This window comes from Pollicipes pollicipes, unplaced genomic scaffold, assembly GCF_011947565.3.
Source record: "Pollicipes pollicipes isolate AB1234 unplaced genomic scaffold, Ppol_2.1 Scaffold_6326;HRSCAF=7501_pilon_pilon_pilon, whole genome shotgun sequence".
Taxonomy (NCBI): Eukaryota; Metazoa; Arthropoda; class Thecostraca; order Pollicipedomorpha; family Pollicipedidae; genus Pollicipes; species Pollicipes pollicipes.
This window is the reverse complement of record NW_023596852.1, coordinates 1-21,776: the sequence shown is the minus strand read 5'-3', so window position 1 is coordinate 21,776 and position 21,776 is coordinate 1. Positions and strand designations below refer to the sequence as shown.

General features: G+C 61.2%; 2 protein-coding genes across 2 annotated transcripts; both read right to left on the bottom strand.

The window, feature by feature from the left end:
• Positions 1 to 5,317: 5,317 nt before the first annotated feature.
• On the bottom strand, positions 5,318 to 12,871 carry LOC119106878 (serine/threonine-protein kinase smg-1). The gene is made up of 10 exons (XM_037230211.1): positions 12,798 to 12,871; positions 12,318 to 12,479; positions 11,842 to 11,944; positions 9,461 to 9,625; positions 8,378 to 8,525; positions 7,735 to 7,895; positions 6,808 to 6,970; positions 6,361 to 6,477; positions 5,935 to 6,041; positions 5,318 to 5,497 (listed from the first exon to the last, which is right to left on the bottom strand). Exons 5-10 carry the CDS (start codon positions 8,418 to 8,420, stop codon positions 5,420 to 5,422), a joined length of 669 nt encoding a protein of 222 aa, XP_037086106.1. The 5' UTR covers positions 8,421 to 8,525; positions 9,461 to 9,625; positions 11,842 to 11,944; positions 12,318 to 12,479; positions 12,798 to 12,871; the 3' UTR covers positions 5,318 to 5,419.
• A 1,162-nt stretch (positions 12,872 to 14,033) lies between these two features.
• On the bottom strand, positions 14,034 to 21,091 carry LOC119106879 (serine/threonine-protein kinase SMG1; the record flags this gene model as incomplete). The annotated part of the gene is given in 7 exon segments (XM_037230212.1): positions 14,034 to 14,158; positions 15,592 to 15,709; positions 16,850 to 16,908; positions 18,495 to 18,629; positions 19,052 to 19,193; positions 20,414 to 20,484; positions 20,947 to 21,091. Coding segments are annotated over 7 exon segments (795 nt in total), but the record flags the coding sequence as incomplete, so codon positions are not given.
• Positions 21,092 to 21,776: the final 685 nt, after the last annotated feature.

The following is a 21,776-nucleotide window of genomic DNA, read 5'->3' as shown; positions in this document are numbered from 1 at the left end:
GGAATATAATTAAGCCAACCATTTTGCAAATTATCACCCTGAACATTGATACGCATAACATGGAAAGGCGTTTTGAGCAGTATCCAGTAAACCTACGGTTTCGATGTTCCCTGTAGCATTTTTCCCTGCTTTCAGCTGCAAGCACGCACCAAGCACCAGAATGATTGCTGTGAACAACATGTAGTGACAAAACTGTAAAAAGGGTCATTAAATGGCTCGTTGGTGAATTGCTTGTAGTAATGAGTTTCGTCGTTCCAATGTTCACTACCGGCAGTGACCGTGATGAGGTGCTTACTTAAAACCATTGACTGGAGTGAAATAAGGTTATGCTCTCTGTCAGGCTGCTATCAACTGTTTGAGAACAGGAAATACATGCCATCTACTCCGACTTTTTGGGCACAAGCGCCCCAGTGTCTTAAAGCCCACAAATGAACCCCAAATCCTGACTGAAATCCTGATCGAGTTCGACTGCTCTTTTGCGTTCGTTCCCATCCATTCATGATTTATCAGGTGGATGGAACAGCGGTCCGAGGGCCAGCCATTTCGTCGCTACATTCCTACACTTGCACGGGACGCAGCAGGAGCGTCACAGGGCTGGATCCCAATCCATTCTGGCTATGTGTCGCAGTCACAGTCAGCTTGGTGGTCATGGTATGTGTTACACCGACAGCACCGAGGTGGTCGATATACTGGGCGATCGTGACTTCCGGCTGGGGCTGTCCTTCGTGGTCGCCAATACAGCTTTGCCACCGTGTTCGTCGTCCGAAGGACACTGGACGGAGAAGGCTGCGCCAACAAGAAGTACTGGTTAGCCACCTGGAGCCCAACGACCTCGCATCCTTATGTCACCGTCTGTGACTGGAAAATATCGGTGGGCTGATGAATCTCTCCGCAGGAGCAGTAGGGAGGTGGTCCTGAGTGCTTAAGAGGAGCTCCGCCGCCGCAATGTGTAGTAGGACGCGGCTTACCATGAAGTGCCCTAGCGGATGCTGGAGAGTGCGGTGAAGTGCTGCATCGGTATCATTGACGTGCGAGATCCCGGCCACCACCCTCTGGAAACTTAGAACGGTTTGGAAAACCACCGCACTGAGCTGATCAGGATTCTGGTGGTCATCTACCGGCGCCTGTGTCTTCATCACCAGGCGAAGCTGCACAATGCATGCTTGCAATGGAGCAGGATCCGCAAAAAATGACTGAAGCAGTGCTGTTTAGAGGACATTAGGCAACCTGAAGGCTCTGATATTGTCTTCATTTGTCTGGTGGCATAACCAGCAGACACCCTTTCCTGCAGTTCCCACACTTTTCCGATCGTCAGGATCGTCCGGCCTGTTCCCTGCGATCTGTTCAGGCTTCTGTTCTGCGTGAACTGGGTGATTCTCATCAGGATCGTCCGGCCTGTTCCCTGCGATCTGTTTAGGCTTCTGTTCTGCGTGAACTGGGTGATTCTCGTCAGGATCGTCCGGCCTGTTCCCTGCGATCTGTTCAGGCTTCTGTTCTGCGTGAACTGGGTGATTCTCGTCAGGATCGTCCGGCCTGTTCCCTGCAATCTGTTTAGGCTTCTGTTCTGCGCGAACTGGGTGATTCTCGTCAGGATCGTCCGGCCTGTTCCCTGCGATCTGTTTAGGCTTCTGTTTTGCGTGAACTGGGTGATTCTCGTGGGAAGAAATGACTGTGTTTTGATGTGCGGTGTTGAAGTATGTACATATATTGGCGTGATGTTCGATCAATGTCTTGTACCAGTTAGCTATATAATTGTTCGTAGCTTAATGCAGTTTTACTGTCAGTTCCCAGAAAAAAGTATGCGTGAACCTCCGACATTATTATTGGAAGATGTTTTTGGCTCCTCGTGACGGTCCGGCTGGTTGGATACATTATTCCCGTTATTGCTGTGATAATTAGTGTTGTGTAAGTAGCTAGGCCGGTTAGAGTTCTCATAAGTATTCATTCCGATTATAAGAAACTGGTGAACCAGTCCCTGACCTGGCCGGGTGCTTGCTCGGGCGTCCAATACATCTGAGCGTGGCAAGTACTTGTGCTCGTCACCTGTCTTTGGATACCGTGGAAATGGCGAAAGCAGTGAAAGGCAACATCACGCTCCGCACGATGCAGACTGGGCAGCGACTCGGGCGTCTGCGTCACACTCGCGGCTGCTGACCCGCGGACACCGGCAGCGTCACCGCGACACCAGACGTGTCGACCCCACGGCAGTGACGAATATTGTGCTCCTGGACGCCCACCACGGAGTCCGGCACAACGGCGGTTGAACCCTGCAGCACTTGTCCCACGGACGCTGGTTAGAGCGCTAGTCCCGCCGATGCTTGGTGTGAGCGCGGCGGAACTACCCGGGCCAGCGGCAGGGTCGCAGCGGTCGTCCTCAGGGGCGGGCCACGCTCCACAGGCTTCTCGAACGCATTTGGCCCGTACACATCGGACACGACTGTAGCCGACTCCCGCGGAATTAAAGAGTAGACAGCTAGACAGGAAGATAGCGGCCCCACCATCGCCCAGCGTGAGCACGGCGGACCGTCCGCGCAGGCAGTGGTCATGGAGGTCGGCGGCAGGGATTTCTTCACGCAGGTAACACATCGATCAGTGAAATACAAGACAAAGATGATTGAGGATCGTTAACATATGGCTTTATCTCGTTAAACTCTTTCAAATCAGTTCTAGATTCAATTTTGCTTCCGCGATCTTACACAGCGACTTCCCCGCCCCACGCGTTGCGATGGCTCCGTCAGTGCGAGTCTATGTTTCTTGTCTCTACCAATATGGTGGCCGGCTCCACCTATCAGCAAGCGGACCACTCCATTCTCTTGTCCTATCTAGTCTGTATATATATGGTGCCAGGGCTAACACTGGTTTAGGCAAGTCCTGTGACAAGCGTATCGGGTGCCCTAGATTGCGGTGACAAGGGATGTGTATTTAACTCACCAGACACAAAGAATGATTCACAGTTAAAGCTTTAGACACTGCAGTTGGCTGGTTGACGTCGGTCTCGTGAGTAAGTCGTGATGCTTGGCGCGTGGCCGGACAAAACGTATCGCAAAACGTACTTAAGTTTAGTAAACTGAAGTACGTTTTTTGTATGTTAAGTAAACTTGCAAGTTTACATTTAAGCGTCAAGTTCCGACCCGTTTTGATTTTCTCAAATTAGCACTTACATCTGGTACACAAAGCTGGAAATCCCGTACAAGACATAATAGCATCTTTCCTCGGAGAAGGACAAAAAAAAAGCAACAGGAGTGGAGGTATAGATGCGTTGATATTTCGGCATCATGCCTTTATCGAAACGAATAGCAGAAAGGCTTCTGATATTCCTTTCGATAAAGGCATGTCGCCGAAACATCAACGAACCTATATCTCCGTTCCCTTGGTTTTTCTCCGAGGAATAAGGCTATTACCCCTAAGTAGTAATACTATTAGGAAGTAATAGTCTTAGCAGCAAAATACTACCGGTCGCGATGGCATGGGAGGCCGCGGCTTATCCGTTCACCCGAGTATATGGATTTTTGGTATTTGCACCGTCATTCTATCTCCAAACTTAGTTTGCCTCGAGCCGCTACTCAAGCTGGAGCTTTCACCGGCCAGTAGTTGAGCAGGGTGACTGAACATTGGTGAGGATAGGGCTCGCGGCTAGGCTGCAGTTGAGCAGGGTGACTGATCATTGGTGAGGATCGGGCTCGCGGCTAGGCTGCAATTGAGCAGGGCGGCTGATCATTGGTGAGGATCGGGCTCGCGGCTAGGCTGCAGTTGAGCAGGGCGGCTGATCATTGGTGAGGATCGGGCTCGCGGCCAGGCTGCAGTTGAGCAGGGCGGCTGATCATTGGCGAGGATCGGGCTCGCGGCCAGGCTGCGGTTGAGCAGGGCGGCTGATCACTGGCGAGGATCGGGCTCGCGGATAGGCTGCGCCTGGGCAGGGTGACCGATCATTAGTGAGTGTGAGGCTCGCGGCTAGGTTGCAGTATTTATCCAAGCATTTTCGCCGCTCTTGGTTGGAGGCTATACTATAACGTGACAAGGTAAAAAAAGACTCGTAATGGCTTTGATATTTGGTTCTTCGAACATCAATGCGCACTATTTCTCTTAAGTCAGTGCTTCATGTCAGGACCTTGCCTTTTCCTAGCTTTTTAACACACATCAGCTCATGCAAGGATACCGCTAAAATAGTGCATCACGGCATCGAACATCTCCACTTTCCCTCACTGTTTCACTTGAACCCTTACCCTCTGGCCGACACGGAAGCTGAAGGGGGGGGGGGGGGGGGCGACAGTAGCGCACCAGTCCATTGGTTATCAAGGCGCGTGCTCCCAGTTCGATAAACGGACCTCGTGCAGTTGCATTCACAATTAAAAACAACGTTGCATGCCTTCGAAGTGATTTATTTGGTTCCAAAAAAAAAATCATATTGAGAGTTTGTGTTCAAGGCGATTTTCGATGACATTGTCAAAAGCGCCAAATATGTAACGCAAATGCAATACATCGCATGTGACACGCCGATTTTAGTCACAAGACCAGCCTTTTATGGACGTTCAAGCTGAAAAGTGCATTTCGTATATTCAAAGGAGCTATTTCTTCGGACGCAAAGGAGTTAAGCCATCATCTTAAAAGCCTTTCACAGTGAACAAGTTACCAAGCGTTAGCAGCTGCGCAAGTCCTATCCCAAACAGGGGCGGGCCAGAAGAATACCAGAAGTGAAGTATTTCGACCAGTGACCAGAACACGACAATTTAGACAACACCCCCCGAGGGTGCCCCCTCCCCTTTTCTTGAAGCCAAAATCAAAATTTGCCACTGCTTCCCAGTCGATGGGCTTACGGGTGCGCTCTCTCGGGGCGCCGGAAACAGCTTCGCTCCGCGTAACGTCACTCGACGGCGTGACGTCAGAGAGCCGGCGGCCAGCGCGGCGGGCGGCTGCCAGCCCGGCCAGCGCGGCGGTCACAGGAGTCACCCTCCGGCACTACCTCCGACCCAACCCGCGGCCGAGCGAGCCGACCCGGCCGGCAGGCCGCCGGCGGCGCCGAGTCCCCCGCACACACACACACACACACACACACTCCCCACACACGCATACAGACACGCTCCCGCGTCGGCCGGCGTCCCGGCGGCGGCGCCACGGCGGCGCGTCACGCCTGGTCTTCTCCGGGAGCTGGCGTCCGTGCACGGGGCGCGGCGGGCCCGGCGGGGCTCTGCGGCCGGTGGACGTTGGCCGGGCCCCGCCGGGCGGGCGGGCGGGCGCGCCGGGGCTCCGCAGGACCCCGGCCACGCGCAGCGGGCCGGCCGACTCGCCCGGCGCCCCGGCTAGGGGCCCGGGCGGCGGCGACAGCGGCGACGACGGTGGGCGCCGGTCGCTCTGCGCTGCTAGCGACGTCTAGCGAGCGCCAGTGGAGACACCGATTCCTCGGGAGGCCGCGCGGCGGCGCTCAGACCCATGGCGTCCAGCCCTCATAGAGGAGCGCCAGGTTGGTGACATTAGTCGCCTCCTGGATGGTGAAGTCCACCTGCGGGTCCAAGAACCTTTCAAAATGACAGTAACTACAAGTGATCGGGTACGTACAATTAAAATAAGCATGCCTGGTTACACTTACAGCATAGCATACACCGACACGCAAACGCACACGCGCACCCGCAACCGCACCCGCACCCGCGCCCGCGCCCGCGCCCGCGCCCGCGCCCGCGCCCGCGCCCGCGCCCGCGCCCGCGCCCGCGCCCGCACCCGCACCCGCACACACACACATAAACTTCGCGATAGTATTCATGATTTGGGCTTAAGGGCGCACCGACTACCCTGATCTACACACACCTTGCACAAATATAACGTTTAGAATGGCATACACCGACACACACGCAGGATCGACATATACGCTTTGCGCATGTGCGCTGCTGTTCACAGCGGCGCGCGCGCGGCGCGCGGCGTCTGTGGAGCGCCGGCTCTGACCTGCTCGGCCACGCTGGCCGGCCGGGTGGGGTCAGGGTCGCGACCTTCCAGCTTCTGACGGACGCGACGCCACACGGCCAGCGCGTACTGGTTGCAGCCCTGCACGCCTGTCGCAACGGCACGGCCGGGGTCAGCCGTGGACGCGGCGCCGCATGCGGCACGGTGATAGGACACACCCCTCCCGCGGACTGGCCGAAGCTATATCTACCTTACACCTGCCAGACTTGGCCAGGCACAGGGCCCGTCGGCTTCCACGCAACACAGCATGCTTTTGCCATCACCATCCATCATTCCACAAACGACACTTCACTTATTCACTTGCCGCCTATCGCTGAGCCCTGCGCCAGCAATGTACCGCCCGCGCCGCCGGTTCGACAGCCGACGCGGCCGGGCCGGGGCCGCGCGCCGACCGGCCGGCCCTCTCACCGCGTCCAGTATGGGGGTCCTTCTGGACGGGCTTCTCGCGTGGCGTCAGGCGGCTCTCCTCGGACGTCAGCGTCGACAACTGGCCGGCCAGCGACACCAGAGTGTCGTAGATGGCCGCTGCGACAGAGAAGTGTGACGTGAAGCAAAGTGTGAAGCGTGAAGGGTAACAGCGTGACGTCACAGGCCGGGACGGCGCGCACGCGCGGCACCGTTTCCATCCAACCACATCGGCGGCACATACACGATAAATCGATACCGGACATAGCAAATGTGAAAGCAAGTTACCACCGATGCAACGTCACAGCCCCAATACCTAAAGCGGCACCTGTGGTACAGACCGGAGCTCTGACCGAAGCCCGGCCGGCCAGCGTGGCCGAGCGGGTCAGCGTGGTACAAACCGGAGCTGATCAGCACCGCACCGACCGTGAGGCCCCAGCGGCACCTCACCTGTGCCCTGCTGTATGCCGGCCAGCTGAGCGCGGTACTCGAGCACGTGCTCCCGGCTGACGGTCTCGTTGAGCAGGCTGCGGATCAGGCGGCTCAGCTCCTCGGAGAAGGCGCGGTACTGCGTCATGTACACTTCCACTGCCGGCAGCTCGTCGCCCGAAGCCTGCCGGGTCACCACGCTCAGGTACGGCAGGCCCCGCACACTCGGCCCCCCCACGGACGGTCAGGTACACACCAGATGTACTCCACGCAGCAATCGTGACGGGGGAGGTCTGGGACGTACCGAGGTACACTCGGGTACACATCGGCACGATCGGTAAAAGCAGGGCGGCGCGCGGCTGCCCAGCGCCATGACAGTAGGCGGGCACAGACAGGTCAACAGTCAGCTGACAACAGACAGCTGGATACAGAGGGACAGCTGGTCGAGCAGCGAGGCCAGCCCCACGAGCGGGCTCTGTCAAAAGCTCCCTGAAAATCAGCTGCATCACCCACGCGTATTGACACACCAGACGACTGCGCCCTGATTCTTATTCATAACACGAATGCTTTAAAACGGTCACAGAAAGAAAACGCACACATCCCGCGACGAAGTCGAAGGAAGTCTGCGAGGAAGTCGAGAAGAAGGAAGTTTGCAATACTGCGGTCGTCTGAGGGTGCCTCCCTGATGGGCACGTGCATAAAATCCGCGAGTTATCCCCATGAATAACCAGACTCCCTGCCCCGCCACTCGCACCAGTCTGCCAGCTACAAGAAAGCCAGTCTTCAACTGCTCACCGAACGCGCACACTCCTCACCTTTCAGGAAACGCACCAACACCGCGAGAGGGCACGCTCAGTGCACCCATCATCGCATCTGAAGCCGTCTCTACCCGTGACTAACAGGCGGACATGCTCCGCGCACGCGCACACACACACACAGCCAGCTGACCTTGGCGATGGCCTTGAGAAGGAGGCGGACGTCGGAGATGAGCTTGTGGTGCGAGGTCAGCAGGTCACGCACTCTGATGCCGTGCGACCGGATGTCGTCCCAGCAGACGAACAGCTCAGACTGGCGCTCTGAAATCTCCTCTTGGGTGGTCTGCTGCAGCTCTGGGGTCACCGGGGGCCAGCCGAGGTCACTAGGGTCAGCCGAGGTCGGCAGAGTTCAGCAGAGGTCGGCGCGTGTGCAGCGGCGGTCAGTACAAATATGTAAGTAGGTGCACGTGCTGACAACAGTTGTACCTCAGTACATGCCTGGCTGTAAACACCAGCGTTTATTCATATCCACCCAAGTTCGTTGGCATCAGCTGGGGGCTCGGCCCGGGTCCACGGAGGTCAGCACAAACCGTCATGTTCAGATCGGGTCCAAAAATACCGTAACATGTCAGTAAGAACCGTTCAAGACTTCAAATCAAAGCTGGCAAACAGAGCTGGTGGTGGCGGAGGTCAAGCATGGTCAGCAGCATTGCCCCCAAAATCCTTTGGGTAGTAGGGCGACCCCATCTCCGTGTGATGTTTGGGTGACGGGGAGGTAGAGGAGCGGAGGGAGCGAGCCGGGTGAGAGGTCAGACCAGTGGCGGCGCGGCTGTTACCCTGGAGTGTGGCGGCGGCCTTGGTGATCCAGGCGGGCGACATACGGTCGGTCGGCGCCACGGCCAGAGCCAGCGCCTGCTCCACTGGCGTCACCGTCTGGCCGAGCTCGGCGGAAAGCCGGGCCGCCTCTTGCACCTCCCCCAGCAGCTGCTGGTACCACGCGCGGGTCAGACAGGCGACAGAACACCGCCAACACAGCTACTCAGTTCAAACACGCCTGGCCACACACTGTACCAGCGACCGGCCCAACTGTCCACACTCACTTATGACTCTCCTCTCATTGTCTTTCCTCAGCTCACTGCCTTATCCCCCTTCTCCTTTTCTCTACCACAGCCAACTACCCCTCCCCCTCATATTTCCCTTGGCCGGTCCGTCTCAACCCCAACGGAGTTCGCCACCTCGGCGGCCTCCGGCCTCACCTGGATGAAGCGGGAGTCCTCGGCAGCCTCCGGTCTCACCCGGATGAAACGGGAGTCCTTGGCAGCCTCCGGTCTCACCCGGATAAAGCGGGAGTCCTCGGCAGCCCCCGGTCTCACCCGGATGAAGCGGGAGTCCTTGGCAGCCCCCGGTCTCACCCGGATGAAGCGGGAGTCCTCGGCAGCCCCCGGTCTCACCTGGATGAAGCGGGAGTCCTCGGCAGCCCCCGGTCTCACCCGGATGAAGCGGGAGCCCTCGGCGGCCTCCGGCCTCACCTGGATGAAGCGGGAGTCCTCGGCAGCCTCCGGTCTCACCTGGATGAAGCGGGAGTCCTCGGCAGCCCCCGGTCTCACCTGGATGAAGCGGGAGTCCTTGGCAGCCTCCGGCCTCACCTGGATGAAGCGGGAGCCCTCGGCAGCCCCCGGTCTCACCTGGATGAAGCGGGAGCCCTTGGCAGCCTCCGGCCTCATCTGGATGAAGCGGGAGTCCTCGGCAGCCTCCGGTCTCACCTGGATGAAGCGGGAGTCCTTGGTAGCCTCCGGCCTCACCTAGATAAAGCGGGAGTCCTCGGCAGCCCCCGATCTCACCCGGATGAAGCGGGAGTCCTTGGCAGCCTCCGGTCTCACCCAGATGAAGCGGGAGTCCTCGGCAGCCTCCGGCCTCACCTGGATGAAGCGGGAGTCCTCGGCGGCCGGCTCGGCGCCGCGGCCCCTCAGCCTCTCGGCGTGCAGCACGCCCCGGCCCAGCTCGGCCACGGCGGCCAGCAGGCGGCGCAGGTCGGAGACGCGGCCCTGACACCGCTGCACACAGTCTGTGTACTCCTCCAGCAGCTGACGCCGGCAGAGCACGGATGAGCACAGAGCACTCTGGGTCACACTGACACCGACTGACACTGACACGTCACTGCGTGTGACAATGCTGTCGCGGGCGCTGTTATGGGCTGCCAGCGGCGACCATTATTGTGTGCGTGTATGTATTTGTTAACGTATATGTGTAAGCATGTAAACGTGTGCGCATACATCCACGTGTGTATCCATATACATCTAGTGACATATCATCGGTCATTTTTGAAATAAGCAGGTAGGTAGCAGGCAGGTAGATTCCCTTTTCGTCTTCAAGAGTTCCTATGCTGAACCTACCCTAGAATACATTAGAAGGCTTGGTTTAACAACAATATCAAGCAGCTGCTACGATATATTCTGACAAGGCCCAGCTTCTTTCGACTACGTGACTTCAGTCGTCGACCCCTTCAGGGGACGTGAGCCTCAACAACGATCAAATTAGCGTGGGAACGTGGGCATACGAGGCTGTGCTGCGACCACCCAATTGAGATGGTCCTAACCACCAGACACGCCGGGCGTGAGACGGGCACCGCGGGCAGTCAGTACGTTAGTTGAACTTCCCGGCACGGGCTGTCGCCATAACAGGAACCACTGTTCGGCTATCTGCTGTAATCTGCATCTACCCATGATGATCAGAGTCGCCACCCCTGTCCGAAGTCGGGTCAGAGAAAGCTTGCTGCGGAAGGAATCGAACGCGGCCCTCGCCACGCCGGGCCATCGGCGCCAGCCGCGAGGTCAGGGGGCCCGCGTCAGGCGTCAGCGGCGGTACATGCGGCCCTCGCCACGCCGGGCCATCGGCGCCAGCCGCGAGGTCAGGGGGCCCGCGTCAGGCGTCAGCGGCGGTACATGCGGCCCTCGCCACGCCGGGCCATCGGCGCCAGCCGCGAGGTCAGGGGGCCCGCGTCAGGCGTCAGCGGCGGTACATGCGGCCCTCGCCACGCCGGGCCATCGGCGCCAGCCGCGAGGTCAGGGGGCCCGTGTCAGGCGTCAGCGGCGGTACATGCGGCCCTCCCACGCCGGGCCATCGGCGCCAGCCGCGACGCCAGGGGGCCCGTGTCAGGCGTCAGCGGCGGTACATGCGGCCCTCGCCACGCCGGGCCATCGGCGCCAGCCGCGAGGTCAGGGGGCCCGTGTCAGGCGTCAGCGGCGGTACATGCGGCCCTCCCACGCCGGGCCATCGGCGCCAGCCGCGATGCCAGGGGCCCGTGTCAGGCGTCAGCGGCGGTACATGCGGCCCTCCCACGCCGGGCCATCGGCGCCAGCCGCGATGCCAGGGGGCCCGTGTCAGGCGTCAGCGGCGGTACATGCGGCCCTCCCACGCCGGGCCATCGGCGCCAGCCGCGAGGTCAAGGGGCCCGTGTCAGGCGTCAGCGGCGGTACATGCGGCCCTCCCACGCCGGGCCATCGGCGCCAGCCGCGATGCCAGGGGGCCCGTGTCAGGCGTCAGCGGCGGTACATGCGGCCCTCCCACGCCGGGCCATCGGCGCCAGCCGCGAGGTCAGGGGGCCCGTGTCAGGCATCAGCGCGGTACATGCATCGCAGCGGCGGTGACTCAGACCGCGGGCTCGCAGTTACGCTTCAGGGGCTCCCGACAGAGTGGTTCAGTGTGGCCTAACGGCAGTTACGGGTGCTCACACGTGATTCGCGCACTACGCTGCCTTCGAGATTAACGCGACACATGAAAGCCATGCCATGACGTGGACACAAAGCTACTGCACGGCGCTCCGTACAGGTGAGAACCAAAGCACCGAGTCCGCCTATGCAGCCGGCCATTCTCGTATTTGTTCACTCTTTAATCAGGACAGTCTCTGCCCAATATTGCAAGACTACCGGATTAACCGCTCTGCACGGCGCAACGACACGATAAACATCAGGTACTGTACATAGATGTCATTATTGTGGTGGCTGCTCATCCAGTGCGCTCTGGTCCCTCACTATTTCACCGAAGGTAGCCAACGATTTAGGCTGTTCGATGCGCTCTATCGCTCGCTGCCGGCTGCCGCTGCCGGCGCTACCGCTCGCGGACCCGAGCCCGGCCCTCCCACTCGGCCAGGTAGTCTCGCCGCACCAACAGTGCACCCCACCACCCACCCCGGTCAGGAGACCATCCCGGCGCACCCATAGGCCAACGCCGACAGCATAGCTCGGCCGTGGGGACGTGGAAGGGAGCGGCGGGGGGCAAGAACGGTAGGAGAGGGTCATACCTGGGTCACTTCAGCGTTGGCGCCGGCAGCCCAGCGCAGTCGCTGCTCGACGCTCTGCGACAGCTGGGAGAACTCCTCCGATAGGTCCCACAGCGGCGGACACCTGTGGAGATGACAGGTCAAGTCAGGCCACAGGTCAAGCACATGTCATGGGTCAAATGGCGGCGAAAACCTGTGGGACGAAGGGCGAGATCGGGGCAGCACATATCAGGTCATGTCACGGGCAGAGCAAACGTTAGAGGTCCCATGACTGAGGACACCTGGGGAAGAGAGCGAGCCAGGTCAGGTCAGATCAAGGGTCCCAGGGCAACAAGCATCTGGGGAAGATGTGGAGCAAGACAAAATATTGAATGTCACATCACAGAAGCTTAAGAGGAGCACGAGCTACAAGCCAACATCGGCAGTGAAGGCAGTTCAACACCGCCGCCGCAGGCTGTTGCCGGCCGGCGGCGGCCGTCGGTAGTTGCGCGCCTCACCGGTTGGCGGCGCTGATGGCGCGGCTCAGCTGATCCAGCACCAGGTCGCGGCCGGCGCAGGCCGTGCCCGGCAGGTCGCTGTACAGCCAGAGATGCGCCGCCTCCGACAGCTGGTACCGCTCCGCCGACCGGTGACACTGGCTCAACTCCTCCTGGCACGCGCTGCCGGTGGAGCGGCCGAGGTCAGTGCCGGCGGACGGGCGACGACGCGCAACAACCGCGCTTCGCAGACGGCGCCGGCGATGGCGCTCTGGGCTGCAGGGGCACTTATCCGAGTGGCTGCGTAGCTTTTACAGCGCATCAGCCATTGGTATACCTGCATCGCCTGCCTATACAGTTCATCATGGGCGTGACCTTTGCTTCCCTTTCTTTCGTCTGACTTTCACGACATCCCACCAGAACACAGAGCAGAACGGAGCAGAACAGAGCAGAGCATCAGAGCAGGCTGACAGTGGGCGCGGGCGGCTGCAGCGGACCCACCTGACCAGCGAGTGGTTGCGCCAGGCCGTCTCCAGCTGCGAGAGCCGCTGCTGGCAACGGGACAGCTGGCCGGAGGTGACGCTTCCGTCGGCCAGCGAGCGCTCCAGCGCGGCACGTACCAGCTCCTCCAGCGAGACGCGGCTGTCGGCGCCCACCTCGCGCTGGGCCACCTCCGCTGCCGCACGTACACAAGGTAATGCGCTGTACGGGAGCCACCGTCTGAGCCAGAGCAGCTTTCGTCAAGCCGCGACCAGCTCACGGGACCGTTATGTAACGAGCGAGCGTGCCACAATACAAGACACGTGATATATACACGTGCTACTTAGACGAAGGCCCCAGGCCGTGCGCAAGCAGCGCCTTGTCGGCGCGAGGAGTGCTGGCTTTAAGAGAAGCTCTAACTTTACCGTAGATAACGTAACTCCCGGATCTTGGCCGTTCAAATGTAGTTGAGCCAGCTAGGGACGCGGCCTGGGACCTTCCACTGCAACATGTCGCAGCCTCACCCGTTTCCCGGTCCCTCAAGTCCTCAGATGGTCCGAGAGCATCACACCACTTTCCGATTGACTGTGCCGTCTGTGTCCCTCCCTAAAGCTGTCATCTCACATGTTTCTATCCGTTCCCTACCCGCCCGAATCCTTGCACCCCTCATACAACCCCCACTCCTCCGCGTCCCCTAACACCGCATCCCTGCTCTAGCCATTCCCATGCACCCTCCGCCCCCATGCCCTCTCTACTTTCCCTTCCCATCGTTTGTCCCGTCTCAACTCTTCAACTCGTTCATTCCTCTTCGCTCGTATCTGCCTCGCGTCTACCCGGTCCCCGTCCCCGTCCCCGTCCCCGTCCCCGTCCCCGTCCCCGTCCGCGTCCGCGTCCGCGTCCACGTCTCGGTCTCGGTCTCGGTCTCGGTCTCGGTCTCGGTCTCGGTCTCGGTCTCGGTCTCGGTCTCCGCCTCCCTCCCCGTCTGTCTCCGTCGCCGTATTCGTCGCCGTATCCCGGGTGGGTGTGGCGCTCACCCGACACGCTGATGCCGCACGTGTCGGCCAGCCGGCAGGTCAGCTGGGCGGCCAGCAGTGACGTCACGCCCAGCACGGTACGCCGCAGGTAGCCGCCGACGCAGCGGCGCAGCGGCGCCGTCAGCTGCGCCTCAGCACAGACGGTCAGCTGCAGCTGCGGCATCTCCACACCTGGCGGCAGGCGCGTTACGGCACTCAGGCGCTGGCGGGGACACGGCGGCGCTCATAGCGATGGTTGAGTGGTGGTGATGATGCGCATGACGGCGATGGTCCCGCTGGTGATGGTTGCGGCGGTAATGATGACGGTTGCGGTGATGGTGACGACGATTGTGGCGATGGTGGTGACAGCTGTGGCGATGATAATGACGGTACTGTTAATATGGAGCGATGCAGAAGGATCAAAGAAGAGGGCGACCGTGACCGTGCAGGTGACCAGCCGTGGCTTCAGGATGTGACAGCCATCAGCGCGTGTACGCTCAGCCGCCACCTGGAAAGGATGACCTTGACCGTGTAGGTGACCAGCCGTGGCTTCAGGATGTGACAGCCATAAGCGCGTGTATGCTCAGCCGCCACCTGGAGAGGATGACCCTGACCGTGTAGGTGACCAGCCGTGGCTTCAGGATGTGACAGCCATAGGCGCGTGTACGCTCAGCCGCCACCTGGAGAGGCGTTCCTGCATAGACAGCGGCAGCATGGGAGGCGGGCGGACGCTGACAGTCACGCAAAACTGCAGCCACATGTTAAGAGTAATGCACGCTGCACACGCATGTTCATGACTAGCGACTTGTTATGGATACATCATGAACGCAGCAAAGCATCATTGACGTGGTTTATGCATCACAACTGATACATCATGAACGTGCGGTACGGTGGTCACCTTCTTGAAGCCACGTGAGTGGTCACGGCTAATAACAGTGTGTTATTGTGACTGATTCGTACCACGCTGGCTAAAGAGAGAGCTTGGCAGAGAAAACTGGCCAGGTAAGGTCCGGTGAGAGTTTGACATCAAAGCCAACAACAGAGGAGGCTCTAGTGCCGGCAGCCTGTGACCGGCGTCCACACTGGTAGCAATGGAAAATCAGCCAGCCGTGAGCTTCGATCCTATTATGTCAAGACCAGGCACAGTTCGTGACATCACGTAACAACGAACCAGGCCATCGCTGAGGACAGCTCTAACAGTTCAGCTCAGCTCAGCTGAAGTTCTGTTAGAGCATAGTTCTGTCAGGCACGATCATTCGCAAGGCGCTGTAGCACCAATGGCAGGCTGACAGATAACATTACCGCCAGGTGGTCGTCAAGGTGCTCATGCATTCCACGTCGACGTCCGACATGCAAGAGGAACATGCAACACATCACATACATGTCCGACCAGCTGGCGCCATCTGACGCTTGACCTCGCGCATCAGCTCAGTGGACGGCGCACACGAGCACAACATGTAGCCAGTGGGCATCCATCATCAATCCCGCTCCAGAAGACCACTCCGTATACGGACTTCACCACTGCCGTCGTGCGCCGCTGTAGAAGATGGGTGGCGCCGGGGACACACGCCGCGTGTGGCGCCCGGCGGCGCTGCCGCTACCGCCGCGCCCACCGTGCACCCTGTCAAACTTCGCCCTCCACCCAGCGCCCCAGCAGCGGCCGACAGCGGTGCGGCCGCTGGCCCGGCGGCACTGCCGCTACCGCCGCGCCCACCGTGCACCCTGTCAAACTCGGCCCTCCACCCAGCGCCCCAGCAGCGGCCGACAGCGGTGCGGCCGCTGGCTCGGCGCGGCGCCCGTACCTGTGTAGGCGGCGGCGTTCTGCAGACACTTGGTGAAGAGGTTCTGCAGCAGCTCGAGCCGCAGCAGGAACGTCATCAGCTGGAGCACCTCGCGTGTGCTCCGGCTTCGCATCGGAGCCTGCCGACCGGTACGAGGGAGTCGGGAATGCTCAGGGTCTGTTGGGCAGCCACCAACGGGCGCTGCGACCAGCCCCTAATGCTGTCACAGGTCGTTTAAACACGCAGTCCCAAACAGTTACAGCATGGCTATGGGTGGTTAGCGTACAAACACATTGAGCAAGCAGAACACAGAGGCGGTGGCTTTCGAAGGCACCGTGGCCGGGCGGCACCTGTCTCCCGTGAGTGCACGGCCGCGGGTTCGAGACTGGGGACTTGCAGTGTTTCGGCCCGGCGTTATCAGCGCGCTGCACGGCGCGACGCCGGCCTGCTCGACAACCATATGATCACCCCAAATACTGGCGTAGTGGCCAGTGCATCACGTCACCTGCTGGTCACGCTGACCAGCGAGCCGTTCCCTCCGTGCACAAGCGGCCCTCTCCGGCTGACCCATCAATACGCGGCCCTCTCCGGCTGACCCATCAACACAAGGCCCTCTCCAGCTGACCCATCAACACAAGGCCCTCTCCGGCTGACCCATCAATACGCGGCCCTCTCCGGCTGACCCATCAACACAAGGTCCTCTCCGGTTGACCTATCAACACAAGGCTCTCTCCGGCTGACCCATCAACACAAGGTCCTCTACGGCTGACACATCAACACAAGGCCCTCTCCGGCTGACCCATCAATACGCGGCCCTTTCCGGCTGACCCATCAACACAAGGCCCTCTCCGGCTGACCCATCAATACGCGGCCCTCTCCGGCTGACCCATCCACACAAGGCGTTCTCCGGCTCACCCATCAACACAAGGTCCTCTCCGGCTGACCCATCAACACAAGGCCCTCTCCAGCTGACCCATCAACACAAGGCCCTCTCCAGCTGACCCATCAACACAAGGTCCTCTCCGGCTGACCCATCAACACAAGGCCCTCTCCAGCTGACCCATCAACACAAGGCCCTCTCCAGCTGACCCATCAACACAAGGCCCTCTCCAGCTGACCCATCAACACAAGGCCCTCTCCAGCTGACCCATCAACGCACGACCCTCTCGGCGATCCCCGCACGACCCCGTCCTCCTCGACTGACCATGATGGCGCTGGCGTCACGTACGGCGTCGACGCTGGCCCACTGGCGCAGCTGCGGCAGCCGCGCTAGCAGCGCCTCCACGCGCCGCTCCAGCGTCTCGAACAGAATATCGAAGCCCATGAGCAGCATCTGGCCTGGCGACGGCCGGCGGTGGGGCAGGGCGTAAGCGCGCGCCACCGTGGCACGCCACCACTTCATTGTGGCGGGGCGTTACCAGTACGAGGGCGCTGCCGTGGGAGACGAGCTCCGGTACAGCCTCTGGCAGTGGCGCCAGGGCAGCGGCGGCGAAGGACAGCACAGACTGGATGGTTCAGCGAGCAAGGGTGTAGACTGATCTCGTGTGGGTACGCGGCAGGTCCGAGGCGTGGTTGGATCATTGAAGCAATTTAGCGACATGCTATCGGATGTGTTTCCCAGCTATGCTTGATTTGGAAAAAAACACGTCATAAGGAATGACGGCAAGTTAAGCGACGCCGAAAAAAGAACAGCGTTTAGTGTGCACAAACAACTGCAATACTGGGCACTTGAAAACGCCTTCAATCCCGTGATAGCGACACGCTCAAGTTTCTACGTTTTACTTGTTGTGTGCCCACCGCAGCCTAACCAGCACGGTCAACGGCCGAATCTACAACCATTTCCAGCCCCATGCAGACGGCACAGCATAACTTCACCGCCACACCCAGGCGTTTGTCTGCCGCACGTCTGCTCGCACGTGCAGTACTGCCACGCAGTACCCCCTCCCCCAGCCAACTGCAGTCCATGGTCGAACCTGCAGTCATGGTCCGCGGCGATACTAAAGACCATGCCTTGTTCCCACGCAGACACAGCAGGTAACTAAGGCAAACCACATACAGGCCAGGCTCTTTGACATAACCAACCGCTGATCAAACAGATCCAGCCCTGTGCTTGACATCTCCACACCACAGAAGACCCGAGGCCAGCCCCCTGCACATCCCCCGTCACCGCAATAACCCGAGGCCAGCCCCCTGCACGTCCCCCCCTCCCCACCGCAGATGACCCGAGGCCAGCCCCCTGCACGTCCCCCCCCCCACCGCAGATGACCTGAGGCCAGCCCCTTGCACGTCCCCCCACCGCAGATGACCCGAGGCCAGCCCCCTGCACGTCACCCCCCCCCCCCCCCCCCCCCCCCCACCGCAGATGACCTGAGGCCAGCCCCCTGCACGTCCCCCCCCCCCACCGCAGATGACCTGAGGCCAGCCCCTTGCACGTCCCCCCCCCCACCGCAGATGACCTGAGGCCAGCCCCCTGCACGTCCCCCCCACCGCAGATGACCTGAGGCCAGCCCCCTACACGTCCCCCCCCCCACCGCAGATGACCTGAGGCCAGCCCCCTGCACGTCCCCCCCCCCACCGCAGATGACCTGAGGCCAGCCCCATGCACGTCCCCCCCCACCGCAGATGACCTGAGGCCAGCCCCCTGCACGTCCCCCCCCCCACTGCAGATGACCCGAGGCCAGCCCCTTGCACGTCCCCCCCCCCCCCACCGCAGATGACTTGAGGCCAGCCCCTTGCACGTCCCCCCCCACCACCACCGCAACTGACCCGAGGTCAGCTCCCTGCACGTCCCCCCCCCCACCATCGCAGATGACCCGAGGCCAGCCCCCTGCACGTCCTCCACCTCCCCCCCCCCCACCACAGATGACCCGAGGCCAGCGCCGGCACGTCCCCCTCCCCTCCACCACCACCACCACCACACCGACCTTGCGTCATCTGGGCATCGCGTTTGTTGACCTGCGCCTGGTACTGGGCCAGCAGCACGCGCGCCGTCTCCAGCGCCGCACCGTGCTGTGACGGCACGCCCAGCACCAGGTGGCGCACGTGCTGCTCCAGCGAGTCTGCCGGCGCCGGCGGCGACAGCGCGGTCAGCACCGGCGGGGTACGGACGACCGGCGGCTAACGGCCGGCTGGCGCGAGATGCCGCCCTCCTCCGGCGTCCGGTTCCGTATCGACGTTGCATTCTCGTCGGAAAAAGCCACTTACTGCCGTAATTCAGAACGCGCCTAAACGGGGGCGCTCACGTCCTGGTGATCGACCAGGTGCTTTGGCAATGCTACGAGCACTGGAAAAGGTTAAATTAAATAACACTGAACAAAGCCGAACGATTAAGGAAATGGCCGAACAACACCAGTCGAAGAAGCGAATAAGCATGGAACAGCGGCCGTGCAGCATGAAGGCACTTTGCCGCATGTTCACCAGCGTGCTGTGGACGCCGAGCCCCGCCCCCGCCAACGCCCCTCCCCTCCACGAGGCTACGCACCGATAAGCTCATGAAGCGGAATGCCAGCGGCGTTGATAACGTCACTGACGCTGGCGATGGTGGCCAGAACGGACGGCTCCTCCTGCTGGGCGTAACGCAGACCCTCCGGCAGCAGGATGCCCGAGAACTTGGCCTTTAGGTCCTGCCGCGCACAGTGAGGGTGTGGGGCTCGCCACCCAGCCACGCTGACGCCACTCGTCGCCACACGGCGCGAGTTCAGTAAATCACCGGCGCTCAACGGTGGGCACCAAGGACCGCAGCGGTCGGCGCGCCAGAGAGCCCCGATCGACGACAAAAACAGGCTCACCCGGGCTGGGCGCGTAATTTGCGTCATTGGAAACTTCTAATCCTACCAAAACGTGGTGGCAGGTGGCAGCCCCCCCAAAAAACAACAACAAACAAACGAACAAAACACATAGACAACAGGACAGTGGCCATCACATCACATCATAACTGTACTGAGGTTCTCCCGCACGGTATCGCCGTACCTCTCGATCATGACTCTAGCAGCCTTCCCCTCCATCAGTCCCTCCTACACGAACAGAACAAAGGAACACAATATCGGTAGCGCCTCGAGGAGGCGTCACCAGCCGCGGCCGTGACCGTGACCGAACAAAGGAACACAATATCGGTAGCGCCTCGAGGAGGCGTCACCAGCCGCGGCCGTGACCGTGACCGAACAAAGGAACACAATATCGGTAGCGCCTCGAGGAGGCGTCACCAGCACGCGGCGTGACCGTGACCGAACAAAAGGAACACAATATCGGTAGCGCCTCGAGGAGCGTCACCAGCGCGGCCGTGACCGTGACCGAACAAAGGAACACAATATCGGTAGCGCCTCGAGGAGGCGTCACCAGCCGCGGCCGTGACCGTGACCGAACAAAAACACAATATCGGTAGCGCCTCGAGGAGGCGTCACCAGCCGCGGCCGTGACCGTGACCGAACAAAGGAACACAATATCGGTAGCGCCTCGAGGAGGCGTCACCAGCCGCGGCCGTGACCGTGACCGAACAAAGGAACACAATATCGGTAGCGCCTCGAGGAGGCGCTATCGGTAGTATCGGTAGCGCCTCGAGGAGGCGTCACCAGCCGCGGCCGTGACCGTGACCGAACAAAGGAACACAATATCGGTAGCGCCTCGAGGAGGCGTCACCAGCCGCGGCCGTGACCGTGACCGAACAAAGGAACACAATATCGGTAGCGCCTCGAGGAGGCGTCACCAGCCGCGGCCGTGACCGTGACCCCACCTGGAGCGCGTCATGACCTGCTGGCGGCGGCCAGATCGTCGAGCGCGGCGCGCACGGCCGGCTCCTCGGGCTCGCGACACGTGACGAGCCGCGCCACGACACAGCCCACCCGACGCCGGCGCACAACTCGTCGACGAACCAGCGACCCTCCTGCGAAGTCAGCTCCACCAGCTGGTCGCCGGCGCCTGCGGTACGGCGTGGGGCGAGCAGGGTCAGGGCGGGGTCAGGGAGGGCATATCCGGCCAGACCGGTGGGGTGAGGGCTGTCTTGTCAGAGCCGGGCCGGACCGGGCCGCCCGGCCAGGTGAACGTGGCACAGCTCTCGAGAAAGCACGCCTCGTCATCCCGTCCGGCCAGGTGAGCGTGGGACAGCTCTCGAGAAAGCACGCCTCGTCATCCCGTCCGGCCCGCCCGCTCCCAACACGTCTAACCGGGCCACAGAACACACGGCACATCGCTGCGGCGACGGACCACCTCGCCCTGGCGGCGGTACCGCCAGTCGACGCCCGGCACCAGCGGCCCTCGTCGTCCGGCCCGGCCAGCCGCCAGCCCGCCCGCCGAGCCGCCAGCCCTCCTAGCCGCTGCCAGAGCGAGCGCCGACGGTCTCGGCGACGCCCCGCGCGCCTTTTGTCCGCGGCGGCGTCTCACCGTGTGCCGTAGTCTCCATGCGCAGCAGCTGCCGGCCGGCCGTGTAGAGCGCGGACATGACGGTGCAGCGGCGCGCCGGCTCCTCGTCGGTCGGGCCGGCGCCGGCCAGCGCCGTCAGCGAGTCCAGCTCAGCCAGCAGCTGCGCGCGGATCGGCGCCGCCCAGCCGCGTCTCCAGCTGCGGCAGCCGGTGGGTAGGTCAGATGGGCGGGGGAGGTCAGAGGTGCGGAGGTCAGGGACGCGAGGTGGAGGAGTTCAGACTAGCGGGGACGTCAGAGAGGTGCAGGTCAATGCTGGAGGAGCGAGGGAGGTCAGTGACGCCGGGGGGACGTCAGGGAGGCGGAGAACAGAGGAAGGCGGAGGAGGTTAAAGATCGGCTGGGGAAGGTCGGAGGGAGGGCGGTGGGCAGCCAGGGGGGCGGCGGTCAAACCAAGCCAGATCTGACGGCGACGGACAAGCTGGAAGCCACAAAGCGGTGCAACAGTGGTCTGCTTCCAGGGCTGTTTGACGCGGTCAGGACCTGTCCCCTATGGCTGCGCCGCAGTAATGTATTACGTAGCACACAGCGAACTGTACAATAAGGCGCTTCAATGATCCAGGAGATCACATTGACCCAGCCGGCCCGGCCCGACCAGGCCAAAATGGCACGCCCATCGCGGAAAGGTCGTGCGCCGCATGGGCGGATGTAGCCCTAGTGGGCGGAGGAGAGGGGTAAGGTGGGAGTAGAACACATTAAGCGGCGCTCCACGAGTCACGAGATCAGCTCTCACAGACGGCACACGTCAAATGTTCGCAGGTGGCGACGCTGAGACCAAAACACCACCCGCCAAGC